General features: G+C 57.0%; 1 protein-coding gene across 1 annotated transcript; it reads right to left on the bottom strand.

Moving 5' to 3' along the window:
* Nucleotides 1-7,950: 7,950 nt before the first annotated feature.
* TMEM74B (transmembrane protein 74B) lies at nucleotides 7,951-12,994 on the bottom strand. Its single transcript, XM_081833014.1, has 2 exons — nucleotides 12,914-12,994; nucleotides 7,951-8,947 (listed from the first exon to the last, which is right to left on the bottom strand). The coding sequence occupies exon 2, from the start codon at nucleotides 8,904-8,906 to the stop codon at nucleotides 8,205-8,207; it is 702 nt and encodes a 233-aa protein (XP_081689140.1). The 5' UTR covers nucleotides 8,907-8,947; nucleotides 12,914-12,994; the 3' UTR covers nucleotides 7,951-8,204.
* Nucleotides 12,995-15,114: the final 2,120 nt, after the last annotated feature.

Here is a 15,114-nt window from a genome sequence, read left to right as displayed (position 1 = left end):
CCCCCCGCCCTCCGCCTCTCCCCCACAGAGCTTCCCAACACACTGGAACTACAGGCCTCGAAGTGGCAGCCCACGGCCCAGATCCACCCACCAACATGCTCTTGCCCGCATGTTATTAAATGTAATAAGAGGCATGATGGCATATTATTAAATTTGAGTCTTGACTCTGCGGGGCACCAGCCTGTGTGACCCTGGGCAAGTCACTTAACCTCAGCTTCCTCATCTGTACGATGGGAGTAATGACAGCACCTACTCTGCAAGGTGGTTGTGAGGTTTAAATGAGCTACTAGAGGCAAATGCTTAGAAGAGTGCCCGGCAGAGAGAGAACACAGTATTTCACTTACAAATGGGATGACTGACGTGTGTAATGCATAACTGGTTCAATGAAAGGTACAAACAGGAAGTGTTTTCTTTCATCCAGCTGACCTCTGTCAATGCCCCCTTTCTCATCTCCGCTTCTACAGCCCAAGCAATAACTACTGATTTCTTTGACTCTCAGACTCGGTCCAGTCCAGTTAGAACCGCAGTTGCAAGAGGTCTCCCCTGACCTCTTTTAGACCTTTGCTGCTCCTCTGTGGTAGGATGAGGAGAAGGAAAACAGAGAAGTGAAGTATCTCTTCACTGGCCTGATGCGGATGGGGTCGGGGGGAGGCGCTCTTGCTCTAGTTCATACTAGGTGCTTTGGGTGGGGTTTTTGATGCTGGGGTCCCCAGGTGACAACAGGTGTCATTTTGGGGGGGTGATGAGAGCTTTGTCCTGGACCCTCAGATAGGATGGGAGCTTCCGTCTAGTCCACCAGAGGCTCACAGCCCATCTGCTTCTCGAATCAGTGTGCCGGCTTCACAGCCACCTGTGCCCCCCCCCCCAGTTCCAGCCTCCCCTCCCCTCCCTACACCAACACTCGGGGCCCCTCCAGCCATGGGGGCCTCCATGTGCCTACCTTTCCGGGCCTCAGAACACCAGGAGGGAAGGCAGGACTGCCTTTCCTCCCCAACACCACTGTCCCTTCAAGCCAGCACAGGCCACTTCATGGCCTCCCACATCAGAAATTTTCCAGGGCAGAAACAGACCTCATTTACTCGTTCACAAACACCTCCTGAGTTCCAGAAGATATATCTCAAGCCCTCTCCAGAGTACTCTCTACGTTTTTCATCTGTTCAGTACTGTATCTCCAAACCTAGCAGAGAATTGGTGCTCAAATCTTTATTGAAAGAATGAATGAAGGATCTCGGATGGCCAGCACTCAGGTGGTCTGCAGGCCTTGCACTTCCAGACTCCAGCCAAGAGGCAGAGGTCGGTCCACCGACCTCTCGGAGTGACTTAGTAAGCCCCGGACAGGGGGCGGGGGGCGGATATCTGGGCCCGGTGGGCGGCATCTCATCAGACACTCCCGTGTCCTCCGTTTCGCCTCACAGTTCTCAGGCTGTGGGATAATCCCTATCAGCATCCTTTTACCCACAATGTCCAGATGCCCAGTTGCTCTTGACCGATCAGGAGCTCTGGCAAGCCTAAGCCCATCCACCACAGGGCACCAGCCAGCCAGAGCTGAAGCAAGCGCCCCTTTAATGCTGCCACCACTGACCACGGCCTCCTGCTTCCTTCGTGAATGTCACCTGCTGAGCCCTGCAGGCATGGACATGTGGGCTCTGCTTTCATCTGTGATGGGAGAGGGTGGGGACTCTCAGGAGGGGAGTCAGGGGTTCAAAGGGAGTCAGCAATAGTAACAACTCACCTGTGGACCCCTAAACCCCAGGAGTGGCTTCAGTGAAAGAAAATGTGGACACGAAGAAAGGAGCCAAAGAAGAGGAAGTTAGGGAGACTGGAGGAGGAGGAGAAGAGCTGGGAGAGGGAGGGACACGGCCTTTTCTGAATGCCCTTGACACTAAGTCAGTATTGGTCCTGATGCCCCACCCCCCGGGGAAGAGGTTGGCATGGCAGCCCCTTCTTCCCCTGCCCTCCCTATTCCCCTGGGGCCAGCTTCCCTGCCAGAAGATCCTTCCACTCGCTAACCTCCCCCTAGGCCCAGGTGAGCAGCAGCCAGCACCTGTCCTTGGCAGCTTGAGGGTGCAGAAGGAATGGGCTGCCGAGCCGGAGCCTGGAGGTCGAGGTCATGTCCTCTGGCTGCGGCTGGAGACCACAGTCCCATGGGCTGGCCTCCCAGTGCCAGTGTCACCCCTACAACACATCTGCCATCAGAAGAGTCTTCCTGCCACACACGTCTGCAGGTGGTCACGATGGTCGGCAGTGAGCTCTCTCCGTGTACCAGGCCCCGTGCCCTGTCCTATACAGTGCAAACTCAAGAGTCCTCATAACGACTCTGTGAGCTGAGGACTGTGGTCACCCCATGATGACATGCCTGCCCTTCAGCATGCTTCCTTGCAACACTCCAGCACAGAACCTCCAGACCCCCTTCCCTCACTTCCCCCTCCCCGGTAAACCCCAGGCTTTGTATGCCACTAAGCCTCTGCTCATGCTGGTCCCCTGCCCAGTATACCCTTCCTGTTCCCCACGTCAGACACTCTTCATATCAGACACTGCCTCCCTATTTAAGATTCCTGTTAGTCGTCATCCCTTCCAGGAAAGCCTTTTCTGACCCAACTCAATCAGATACTTCCTCCGCACACTTGTTCGTGCATGTGCACACACACACACACACACAGCCTGATGTGCACTGTCCTGTTTCCCAGGCAGTCTGTGACTAACGTAGGGGCAGGGGCCATGTGTCCCCCCAGTGTCTTGCTCAAGGAAGAATGCTGGTTAGATGCGAATGAATGAATGTGAATAGCTAGTCGTATTGGCTTTACAATACAAATTGGCTAAGTGCTTTACAGGTGTCTCATTTAATGCTCGCCATGCCTTCTGGGGAAGGTGCTGTTATTAGCAGCCTGTTTTATGGATGAGGAAACCAGAGGCTTGGGGACGTTAGACATCCACCAAGCATCCTGGTAATCAGACTCCGGAGCCAGTTCCCGTATACTCTTACCGGATGGGCCATCTCAGTCAACCCCCTCCATGAGGGGCCCTGCCCCCAAACCTCTGAAATTTGAGTAGGGACAAAGCTCAGAAGTGCAAGGCCTCCTGGGAAAAGGAAGGCAATAACCCTGCCACCTGCTGCACCATTCAGATACCCTGGGCCTTCTCATTTGCTCCTGGATGACCTGACCCAGGAAGAGGAATGATCTGGGGAGGAGGGTATTTGGGCCAAAGACAAGACAATACAGAGGGCCAGGCTCTGGCCATTGGGATGTTGGCTCTCCTTAAAGAATGGGGGTTGGAAGCTGGGGGAGCCTCTTGATGAAATCCTCCCCAACTCTACTATGCTCCGTCCTTAAAGATACCCAACACCTGACCAGTAATCTAACATACCTGCACTAACAAGGAGCTCCCTGCCACTCCAGCCAGGACAAGGTCTCAGCAAGCTTCTCCCTCCCTTAGCTGAAATCTACCTCCTTGGTGAGATCAAGAGGAGTCTACTCTCTCCCAGAGAAACCAACAGGCCCAGATGGAGGGCATCTCCTTGACTTTGTCAGTGCCACCAACACCCTACTTCCCTCGCAGACAGAACCCGTAGACAGAACTCCAGCTCCTATGGCTTCATAATGCCCCCCTCCCCCTCTCCTTCTGCCCCTCCAAAGCTCTCCAGACACAGGGTAACATGCTCTTTACTTTGGAATGCCCTCTGCTTGTGTTTCCTGATCTCCTCAGTCCCCAGACAAGGCAGAGTGGGAAGGTTTCTAATTTCATTCTGGAGGACCAGAGAGGCAGTGACTGGCCCATAGGCCCCTAGGGAAGGGGTGACTTGCAGGACCCAGCTCATCTGGTCCCCAGGCAGGACCACACAGTCTCCTCCCCAAATGCCAGGTGGAAACACTCCACAGACATCTTTCCCCCTCGGCCCCACAGGGGAGCAGGAAGGATAGAGACACCAGCAGCACCTGGACAGGGAAAACTTGACTATTGCTGTGAGGTTAGCATCCTGGGAACTGCAAGGCTTGTGACTTCTGGAGAAAGAGAATACGTTCTCAATAATCCAGACGTTGCCGTGGCTTGGAGCTGCTTCAAAAGAGGATGTGTCCTGGCTTCTGAGCTAGGTCAGACAAGAGAAAGTCGTGTGTACGCGTGTGCACACGCCCACACGTGCATGCACAAGTATGTGCTCCTGCACGTGTGTAGGTGTAGGTGTGTGCATGTACCGAGGGGGACGTTTTAAAGAGAATCCCAGAGAAGGTCATGCTTATTCTCAAGGAAGGGAGCAATCACGGTAGAATCTCAGACAGCAGGTATTTTCAGCCTGAAGACTCACAGGATGCCTGGGGGGTCAGTGAACAGAGGTGAGGATAGACACTGTTTCAAAGGCCCAGGCCTGGGCACTCAAGATTCTTGAGTAAGAGAGAATCAGGCTGGTGTATCTCACAGGCTCCTAAATATCCAGTAAATGTCCCCCAAGACTAGCTGGAACCCATCTCCAACAAGGCTGGGGAAGAACCGCCTTCCTCCATCGGAGGAAAAAGCTCTCTACCTCTCCCACATGAAGCAGTACCAAGGGCCTGAGAGAGGAAGGCAAATGGGTTCCCAAGCTCCAACTTCAGGTCCCAGGGGCAAACTCTGTCCCTACTTCCAGCCACAGGGTCTTCTGCATGACTATCTCCCACCCCTAGAGGGGGTTCCAGGGGGTGAGGCAGGGCCTGCCGGTCTCTGGGACCCTGCCCAGGGAGGGCCTGAGTGCAGTGCAGCAGACAGAGAAGCTTGGGTTACATTCATTCATTCGACACAGAACACCTACCATGTGTCAAGCACTGTTCTAGCCCTGGGCCCTCGTGTGGCTTGCAATCCAGTGGGGGAGGTGGTGGGAGAGAGAGACAATAAGTAAGTATAAAACACAGCAGTGGCGATGAGTGCTCTGGAGAGAAATAAAGCAGGGAAGGAAAAGAGAGAATGAGGTTGAGATGGGGGAAGGGTGCAATTTTAAATAGGCGGTCAGCAGGGGACTCACTGAAAAGGTGATATGTGAATAAAGCCCCTAAGGAGGTGAGCGAGTGGGCCTTGCACTTATTAAGGGGAAATGCCTTCCTGGTAGAAGGAGCAGCAAGTGCAAAGGCCCTGAGGTGGGGGGTGTGCCTGGCAGGGTTGAGGAACGGCAAGGAGACAAGTGTGGCTGGAGTGAACAAAGAGGCAAGGGGTGAGAAATAAGGTCAGAGAGCCACAGGGGCCGGATCGTGTAGGGTTTCATGGGCCACCGTGGGGGATGGACCCACATCTAGGGGGACCTGAATTTATGCAATTTAAGGGGCCGTCCTTTAAAAAAATCAAAATTACCAATAAAATTTTGACTCAGGGCTTTGGAAGGTGCCTGGGGCGAGTGAGGGGCCTGAACAGTACATCCACCTCTGGTCAGAGGGAGAATTTTGGCTTTTGTCCAGAGTGAGAGGGAGTCATAGGAGGGTTTTGAGCAGAGGAGTGACCTGACCCAATTAAATCTGTCTGGCTGCAAAGTGGAAGATGAACTGGGCACAGAGGGTGGACAGGAGAGAAATTAGAATAGCAATGTGCAATGTGGAGCAGGTAATTGTGGCCGACGACTGGGCAGGGAGCAGATTCCTAATGTAGAACCAACCAGATGTGCTCATGGGTAGGATGAGAGGTATGAGAGAAGGCAGGCAGGATGTGGGCCCCGAGGTTTCAGGCCTAATCCAGTTATCCCTAACTGAAGTGGGGAAGGAGGGCTCTTAGTGACTGGACCTCATACCTCTCCTGCTTCACAGACAGAGAAGACAACAGAGGTGGAGTAGCTTGCCCAAGGTCACAGAGCCTGGATTCAAAGCCAGGTTTACCAACTCCAAAGTGGCTATCAAACACACTAGGGAAGCAAGGTTTGGGGGACCCCAGTAGCATGTCGGGTAGGAGAGGCAGTTCCTGCACGTGAGGCACGTTCCAGTGACCACAGGGCCCCTGGGACCACATCACACCTACCCCCAAAAAAACCTACAAAGAAAGTTCTCGGCACCCTGCGCCATGCTCCTCCGATTCCTTCCTAAACCTGTTTCTGCCCCACCGGCTGGGAGAGCTCAGCTGCAGTCTTGGGGAAATGGTTTTGGCATCGCTCAAGTTTTCTTAATTTACTGACGAGGTCATCACTGCCTCGATCCATTGTACACATTTTCTAAAGGAGTTTCTGCAGGAAGATGCAAAGCAGGCTTCTCTGGCTTCGAGCAAACCTGGGATTCCCGGGATTCCATCTTCCAACAGATTTAGCCCCTAAATACAATTCACTGCCTTTAAACTGATAGGCATTGATGGTCCCAGATGCACCACTCAACAGGTTGGAGTCAAATGAGCCCCCCGCCGTCATGGTAGTCCATATGGCTTGTTCCAGTATTTGTGTTATCATCACTGTAGGGATTGGAAAGGCCTCAGCCCATCATTTGGGATGTTCCACTCGACTGTAGTTTACCTAGAACGGCTCCTGCCACTCTGTGCATCCAGTCCTCTGGAGCATGGGTGGGGGCAAGCGACACATCAGGGAAGCCCTGACTTGTGCATCTTTTACCCACTTGAGGCTTTGTTCTTTTCCAAACCGCACCCGTTCAACGCCAGGAACGGAACCCCGCAGGCCACGCTGAACAGCCCTTGTCCCCTCCAGTCCTCCCCCAACCCTCTACTCCTGGCAAAACCTGCCAGCACGAGCAGATATTTGATCTGTCCTAGCAGCTGTGACGTTACATTGCCCAGATGTTCCGCTCGCCGGATCGAAGGCTCGGGTTACAGCTAATCAGGACGGCTCTATAGCCTACAGACCCCATTCCCACCCCACCCTCCACCTCCAAGGGACAGTTGGGATCCAGGGCCCACCTGGCCAACTGAGATGGAGTGAGTAGGACCTGCGTGGGGTCGGGGGCTCACAGAAATGATGCCTTCAGAGTCTTCACACCAGTGGGGCCTAGAAGGCACGTACTCTCCAAGCCCCCGAGGGCCGTTCACACCGGGCAATGCCTCCCCCAGTCCTCAAGGACCTGTATCTCCCTGCCCCCTAGGGCCCACTTCCTTTCCTTGTCACTAGTTGAAGAGAGTCTGGACGGAGCCTGCAAACATGCCACAGGAAAAAACGGAACACACGGTGGTCACTAGGAGCTTCTAGGCCACCAGAACGTGCCTGATTTCTCCCCACATACACTGGGGCTCGCTTTACTGCTAAGGGGGGGAAGGGAGGTTACAAATTCAGCATTAAAAACATTTTTTTCCTGCTACCTGAATAAGGTGAGGCCCAGAGACATAATATTGAGAAGGGGGAGGTACTGGAAGCCCACATCATGTCCACGGAAATACAACAAAGCCCTCACCCTTTCTTGTATGAAAGAGCCCTCTTGTCTGTGCACTTGACCTTGCAAGATATGTGCTGAGATCTGGTCACTGCAGGTGATTCGATCCCAAGACCCAAATCAGGCCGTAGCCAACTCTGGACTTGAACCCAGCCAAACCAGGGGACTTAGGGGGCTCTTTGGCAGGACTGTGTGGGCTGCTACATGTATGACAGTGGGGGGCACCAGAGCCGGGCCAGAAAATGGCACCGAGAATGGTGAGCAGCTGCCGGACACCCTCCTTTCCTGTAAGAGTGGCCAGAAGCAGAGATTTACTGGGCTCCCATTCCTAAGGCAGAACTGGAGGGGCCCTGGGGATCATCCAGTCCAACCCTCTCACTTCACAGGCAGGGGGACTGAGGCCTGGAGAGGGGACAGTCACCTCAGTGTGGATTTCTCCTGTCGTCGGGAAGCCACCTCCCAACAGATGGTCAGGGCTGAAAGGGGGTCCCTCCAAGGTCGCCCAGCACCCACATTTGGCTGATGAGGACCGCAGAGATCCCGGAATTCCCCAAGGCATGAGGAACAGAATGGGCAGCCTTTCGAAGGGCTCTCAATCCTCGGAAATGCCAAGAAACCTCATCCTCCAAGGGCAGTGGTTTCCAAATTTTTGTATTTTTAGCAGCAGAAGCCATCCTCCAAACAAACCTTAGGCAAAACCTCAAGCTGCAAACAGATCTGGGAACCGCTCTCCCACGTGCCGCCTGGGCCTGGCCCCGGGACTCCCCCCTCCAGCACCCACCCAAGGCTCCTTCCGCAGGGCCCTCCGTGGAGCTCAGTCTGCAACCCCAGGCTCTCGGCGGCCTTGGAGCCCTGCAGCTGAAGCAGCCACACAGGGTGGGCTCTTACTTAAGACCCCTGGAGGGTGTGGCTGGTCTCTGAGACCTGGACAACTTCGTTCTCCACCAGGGCCTGGCCCCCATCCCCACTGAGCTGCCTCATGCGCAGGTTAATGGAGCCGTAGGTCTTCCTGGAGCCCCTGCCGGGGACGAAGGTGGGCCGGCGGTACAGCTCGCCCTTGCACAGGGAGACCGTCAGCAGCACTGACAGAAGCATGCCGCCCACGGTGAGCAGCCCCAGGCCCGCGATGATGCACTTGTCCAAGTGGGAGCCCAGGCGGGCATAGTGCATCTCTAGCCGCTCCATCTCCCGCGCTGTCACTGTGTCAGGGTTGACTCGGGCCTCACGTGGGATGGCGTATGCTGTCACCACCAGGAGGATCCCACTCACCAGAAAAACGAGAGCAGAAACAAAGCCATAATCCACCGGGCGGCTCACGGGCTCTAGGCCTGGCCCCTCTTCTGAACGCAGGGAGAGATCGTCCCGCTGGGATCGGGGCCGTGAGGGGAACCCCCCTCCGGGGGTGCTGGGGGATCTGCCCAGTCTGGTGTCCCCTGGGTTCTGGAAATGAGTCTCGCACTCCTCTGAGGAAAAGCAGACATTCTCCACACCCTCCCTGGGCAGAGCCGCCGGGCCCAGAGGAGCTGGTCTCCTTGGGATCTGGGGGCCATTGCGCAGTGTCTTCAGTTCCAGGCCGGGGGGAGATGCCATTGGGAAGGAAGGCCCCCGCTCATCCCTTGGCCTCTTGGCAGCTAGAAGAGAAAAGAGAAAGTCGAATTTAACAAACCTCTACCAGGAGCCTGCTGGCACCAGACCTCGGTTGTGTGAGGGCGGCCAGGCACAGTTCCCACCTGGGGGAGCCTGCCAGACGGAGGTGGGGATAGATGGGGACTCAGACAATGACAGAGTGGTGCCATCCAATCCAGGCCAGGACCCTGCTTCACCACCGGCTGGCGCGCGGCTTTGGGCAATTTACTTATCCTCTCTGGCCTCAGTTTCCCTGTCTATTAAGTGACAATAACACTACTCCTCCCTACTTAATGGGACTGGCATAGGGATTGAGATCATCCATATAAAGGACTCAGAACAGTAGGTGCTCAGTAAGTTATCATTCAGACAGTGGCTATCAGGTTCAAATCCCAGCTTCACCACTCGAACTTGGACAAGTGAGGTGACCCCTCCAGACTCAATGTTCTCATCTGTTAAATGGGAATAAGTGAAACGCCTCCCTCCTAGGGTTGATGCGGGGATTTCATAAAATAATGTGAGGCCCCAGCCAGTTCAATTAATGGACACTGTCATGATGAAATGAGGGTGACTGCGGGCACGGGGAGGGGCAGAGATGATGACGATGGTGTGGGGACAAAGAGAAGAAAGTCAAGGAAGTTTCTAGGAGTTGGTGGCATTTGAACCAGACCTCAGAGGATGAGTGGGAAATCCCCCAGCTGTGGGGGGTGGGGGGTGAGGGCATTCTAGAGAGGGGTGCCTCAGAGGTCAGCTGGGACCAGCTTTCAAAGGGCTCTGGAGGCCAGGCCAAGGAGCCAGGGAGGCGAGGTGTGGGCACAGAGAGTGCTGATCTGCCTAGATTTCAGGAAGCTCTCTCGGGCTCCTTCCTCCATGGAAGACAGAATTGGAAGGAGGAGAGCGGAGGTCAGGGGTCCAGGGAGGGATCTGCTGTGGTCAGGGGTGGAGGGATGGTGGCTGAGAGGGCAAAGAGGAAGGAGCCCATTTGAGAGCCATGACTGAGGTCAAAGCCCAATGCCTTTATGGAAGTAGAAGATGGGGGGGACCTGGATGGGAACCACAGAAGGGGAGCTGAGGGGGCGGGGGGAAGGGGTCAGTGTCTGCTCAAAGAGGAGATACCCCACCCAAGTATCTGAACACACCCGCCCACACCCAGACGGCACGCGTGCATTCACTCCCGTCAGAGAATGCCAGCTTCAGCCAATGGACCATATTTGGCTCGTCAAAGTTTTGCTTTTTTGTTGTTTCTGGTCTGTTCACTTATTTTTGAAGTAGTTGCCAATATATAAAAAGCAAAAGATTTTACATTTTAAACTCTGGATTCCTGGCTTCGCTTGCAAAATGGAAGAATCTGGCCAACGTAGGCCCTCATTCCCTCACAACCACCCTCAGCCGGAGTGGATGATGCGTCCTCCCTTTGGTAGATCCAGTGCTGCCCCCGCTCCCAGCTCCCACCTGGCATCTAGAACTCCCGACCCTTCCCTGTACACACCCACGTCCTGGGGGCACATATACCCAGGGCCCAGGCACATAGACCCAAGTCCCCGTGCTGTACAGAGACCCCCCAGGTACAGAGTGGCTCGCACACCCTGGTATGTCTACACACACATATATACGATTCTAGATGTTTATCTGCATTCCCACACCTGAGTGTATTCTCCCGTGCCCTGTGGTTCTGTGTGTGTGCGTGCATGCGTGTGTGTGTGTGTATGTGAGAGAGAGAGAGAGAAAGAATATGAGCAAATGAAGTGCAAATGAATGGAACGAATGAATGAATGAAACTCAGAGAGCCTCAGTGCAAGAAGGCACATTGTTCAATCTTTCTGATCTTCCCTCCAACGTGGACTTTGCAGCAGATACCTCCTCTTAGCACACACAGGGCCTTTCATGTGAGTACAAAGCCTGTTTCCACTTACAACCCATTCCTACCACCACGTCCCTCTTTCCCGAGTTCCAATTTAATAAACGTTTGCTGAGCACCCGCCCACCCTATAGCAGGCACTTCACTCGGGAGTCTCTCCTGCAACCTTTACCAGCCCCATGAGCAGGAATTACTACCTCTGCTTTACAAACCATGGCAGGACCCCTGGCATGCATGTGGGGGCCAGAAGTTGAATACAGTTTCCCTAAGAATTGTTATCACCTACAAACCTACAAACCCGCATTCTCTGCACCCGTGGCATCATTCCACCCTCCCTCCCTGGCTCTTCCAGCCCCCACTGGTAGACTCTACTTTGTCCCACTGTTGAAGACCACAGGGAGCAGCTTGAGGGCAGGGATGTGTCTGAATTCCGTCCCGGTTCCAGCCCCCTGGCTCGGAACACAGCCAGCCCTCAGGAGGGGCTTGGCAACCCGCCCAGGCAGACAATCCCTCCCCCGACCCGGGGTAGTGGGCTACCTACTCAGAGCCAGGCTCTGCCCAGGCTGTCCCCACTTTCCAGTAAACGGAGAGGAGAGGTGTGGTATGGTGTGCTGGCTGGCTTTTTTACTCTCGGCACCAAAAGCATTTTCCTGAGTGCCACCACAAACAGGGAGGGGCGGTGACCATTCCTGCCCAGTGGGTGTCCAGATGTGCCCCCCCCCTCCACCCAGATCTTCAGCACCCTCCACAGAACTCAGCTCCTGGAGTGGCCCAAAGAACTCCCCTCCCAGACCAGCATGCTGATACCTCCATATCCCAAGGAAACTCGGGGCACCCAAATTCTGGGAGCAGGGCTTTCTTTCACCTAGCAGGAACCCAAAACTTTTTCTTAGGATGCCAGAGTTAGGAAAAGGGCAGAGAAAAAAGAGGCTCCCTGTCACCCAGAGTTGTGATGTCTCCACACAGATTCAGAGATCCCCACCAGTCCCCACCAGTTATACAAGGGCATGCCCAATTACCCACCCCCCAACACACACACACACACAAGCAGAAACAAACAGACAAAGACTCTGGTGTCCACTGCTCACCGCACCGCGGCCCCGCCAACCTTACCAGTAACACTCCAATCACTCAAATTTCATCTGCAGTCCAACAGGACCCGAAAGACACAGCCCAGATCCACACACCGCCCCCCCCCAGGAACCTTTACCACAGGCAGCGCCCACAGACATGGGAAGCGGCGCAGTGTGACCCCAAGATCCGCAGACCACACTGGGACTCACATCCCGGGAAGGGGCAGAGCTGGTTACGCACACACAGTGAACTCTCCCCCGGACGGCACCCACCGAGACCCGCCTGGGGCCCAGCACCCCACCCCACCCCACCCCGCGCGCACTAACACGCGGGGAGACGCACAGCGGCCGTGGGTGAAGCTTCACAAAACCCCATCGATACACACACTCACGAGTTGTACACAAAGCCTCGGGGCGCGCACAAACGCACACGCCGGTCCACGCTGTTATACCCAAAGTTCCGCGCAGAAAACCCCAGCACCCCGGCTGCCCGCCGCATCCCGCGCGCCCGCCTGCCCGCACCTCACACCCCCTGCTCCTGCCCTTGACCACAAACGCGGCGGGGCCGGGCCGGGCCAGGCCGGACCCGGCCGGGCGGCGCGGGTAGCAGGGCGGCCAGGCGGCCCAGGGAGGCCCGGCTCCCCGCGGACCCGCGTGCGCCCGGGTTCCCCTCGCCGCGTGTCCTTCGGCCGGGCCGCGAGGTCAGGCTAGCTCTCCCTCGCCGGCCCTCCGCGCCCGGGGCCCTCGGCCTCCCGCCGGCCCCCGCCGTTCCCGGTCCGCGCGCGTACCTGCGCCGGGCCTCCCTCCCCGTCTCCGCGCGCGGGAGACGCGGGCACCGGCGGCCCGCGGGCCGGGGCAGGGGCGCGTCCTCCCCAGGCGCCCGCCCGCCTCCCCGCACCGGCGCCCGCCCGCCGGTGTCTCCGCTGCGGCGCAGCCCGGGCGCGCGCGGGCCCGGCCGCCACGGCCTCGCCCTCCCCGGCTCCCGCCCCCTCCCCGGCCCGGCCCGGCCCGGCCCGGAACCGCCGCGGAGGCGCACGTACCTGCTGGCGCCGCGCGGGGCTCTACGGCCGCGGCCGCTGGGGCCTCCGGGGAGGGAGGGGCAGGGGCGGGAGCCGGGGAGCTCCGAGCGCCGCCGATCGAGCTCCGCCCGCGGCCGGCGAGGGCGCCCGGAGAGTTAGCGCGGGGAGGGACCGGGAGGCGGGTAGCAGGCTGGGTGTCGGGCCGGCGGGGGATCGGGCTCCTGCCCCTCCCCGTCCCCGGAGGGCTTATCTGTTCCGCCGGCGCGCCAGCTCGGGGAACTGAAGCTCTGAGCCCGCGGGGCCGGGTGCAGGGGCGGGGCGCGGGGCGCGGGGGTGGGTGCTGAGGGAGACCCCTCCCCCGCCGCCTGCCTCTCCCCCACCCCCAAATCCCCCGCTGGGACGTCCCTGCCGCACGGAGCCGCGTCGCTCCCTCCGCCCCCACCCCGTCCAACACGCACAGCCCCCAAGTGGGACCCGAGTCCTCTCCCAGGTCCCTAGGTCGGGACAGTCTTCCCAGGCGCGAGCGGCTCCGTGGCTCAAGGGCGCCACCTGAAGGCTGAAAGGAAGCTTCGGACGAACACCACCCCGCCCTTTCCCGGTTCTTCTTTGTGGGACAGTGGGGTGCACAGTCCAAGGTGGGTGTTCTCTTGGGGAATTGCCAATGGCCGCACACACGGTCGCCCTCCCAGGCCCAGCCGCAGTGCCTCCTCCCCTGGGAAGCCGACCTCGGGCCCCTTCAGCTGGGCTGGCCCTTTGCCAGCATTATCGCTCTGATCTCTGGAAGTTATTTTCTTTGCGGGTCAGCCTCCCTCATCCGACTGGCCGCTCCTGGAGGCCAGGGCCGGGGTCTGATCCCCTAGAGCCCAGCGCAGTGTGTGAGGGTGAGAGGTGGGTAGGCGCTCACTGTTTCCTTTACAGGGCCCAGATTAAGGTGGAATCAAGGGAGGTGCCCAGAGCACAAAAGTGTAGGTGACACTCCGTCTGTGGAGGCCCAGGACAAGCCCCGAGACAAGTTCGGTCCGAAGATCGTGGGGTTTCCACGAAGACTTGGAGGCCAGCTCACTTGCATGTCCTCAGCTAGGTCATCCCATCTCTGTGAGCCTCAGCGCTCACCTCTGTCAGTGGGATCATGAAAATGCGGGCTCGGGGGGCTTTCAGAAGACCAGCCGGGGTCCACCACCTGGAAGGATAGGCAGAAGAGGATGCCCTGTCCTGGCTCCTCAGCCACCTCATGGGAGAGCCTGACACGTCCTGCTCCAAAGGCCTGTGCAGTCCTTGTCAACCAGGATGGCCTGGAAACTGGGTGCCTTTGCCTTTGAGGCCGGAGTGGTGGAGCCCTGGGTGGGACCTCGGGGGTAGGGAGGCTTCAGTCTCTCCCTGCCTTCAGAGGCTGGCCTCTTGCGCAGGACCTTGAGGGGAAGCTAGCTGTGACCCCAGACTCCCGTGTGCCTCCCGGCACTGCCACTCCCAGCCGTGTGTCACCTGGAGCCCAGCTTCTCATCTGTGAAATGGACGTAGTAGGGGCTCTGGTGATTGGCTGAGACCTCCATGTAAAGCGCTCCCTGTTCCCCCACTGCGTGTGCAGTCCTGCTTCAGAGCCTTTGCCTTTGCTGTTCCTTCTTCCCAGGACACTCTTCTGCCTGATATCCCCAGGGCTCGCTCCCTTCCTTCCTTCAAGTCCTTGGTCAGATGCCCCCTTCTCGGAGACACCTTCCCAGACCATCCTTTTAAAACTAGCAGTGCCCCAACACCCTTTACTCCTTAACTCTGAATTTTTCTCCATAGCATTTATCAACTCCTGACATGAGCTTATTTGTTTTTGTCACACCCACTAAAAAGTAGGTACCAAGAGGCAGAAGCTTTGCCTGTCTCCCTCCCTCCTGTATCCCCAGAGACCAGAAAAGGGGCCAACCCATAGAAGGCCCTTGATGAATATTTATTAAATGAAGAATGAAGCGGGGCGCCTGGGTGGCTCAGTCGTTAAGCGTCTGCCTTCGGCTCGGGTCGTGATCCCAGGGTCCTGGGATCGAGTCCCACATCGGGCTCCCTGCTCCGCGGGGAAGCCTGCTTCTGCCCTCCTTCTCCCCCTGCTTGTGTTCCCTCTCTTGCTATGTCTCTCTCTGTCAAATAAATAAATAAAATCTTTAAAAAAAATAAAAAATAAAAAATAAATAAATGAAGAATGAAGCAAATGAGCCAATATTTACTGAGCACCTGTCATA

The sequence above is a fragment of the Leptonychotes weddellii genome, chromosome 10 (assembly GCF_054177405.1).
Source record: "Leptonychotes weddellii isolate Sample4059 chromosome 10, ASM5417740v2, whole genome shotgun sequence".
In the NCBI taxonomy this organism is placed as follows: Eukaryota; Metazoa; Chordata; class Mammalia; order Carnivora; family Phocidae; genus Leptonychotes; species Leptonychotes weddellii.
The sequence above is the reverse complement of the archived record's forward strand: the minus strand, read 5'-3'. Positions and strand labels throughout refer to the sequence as shown.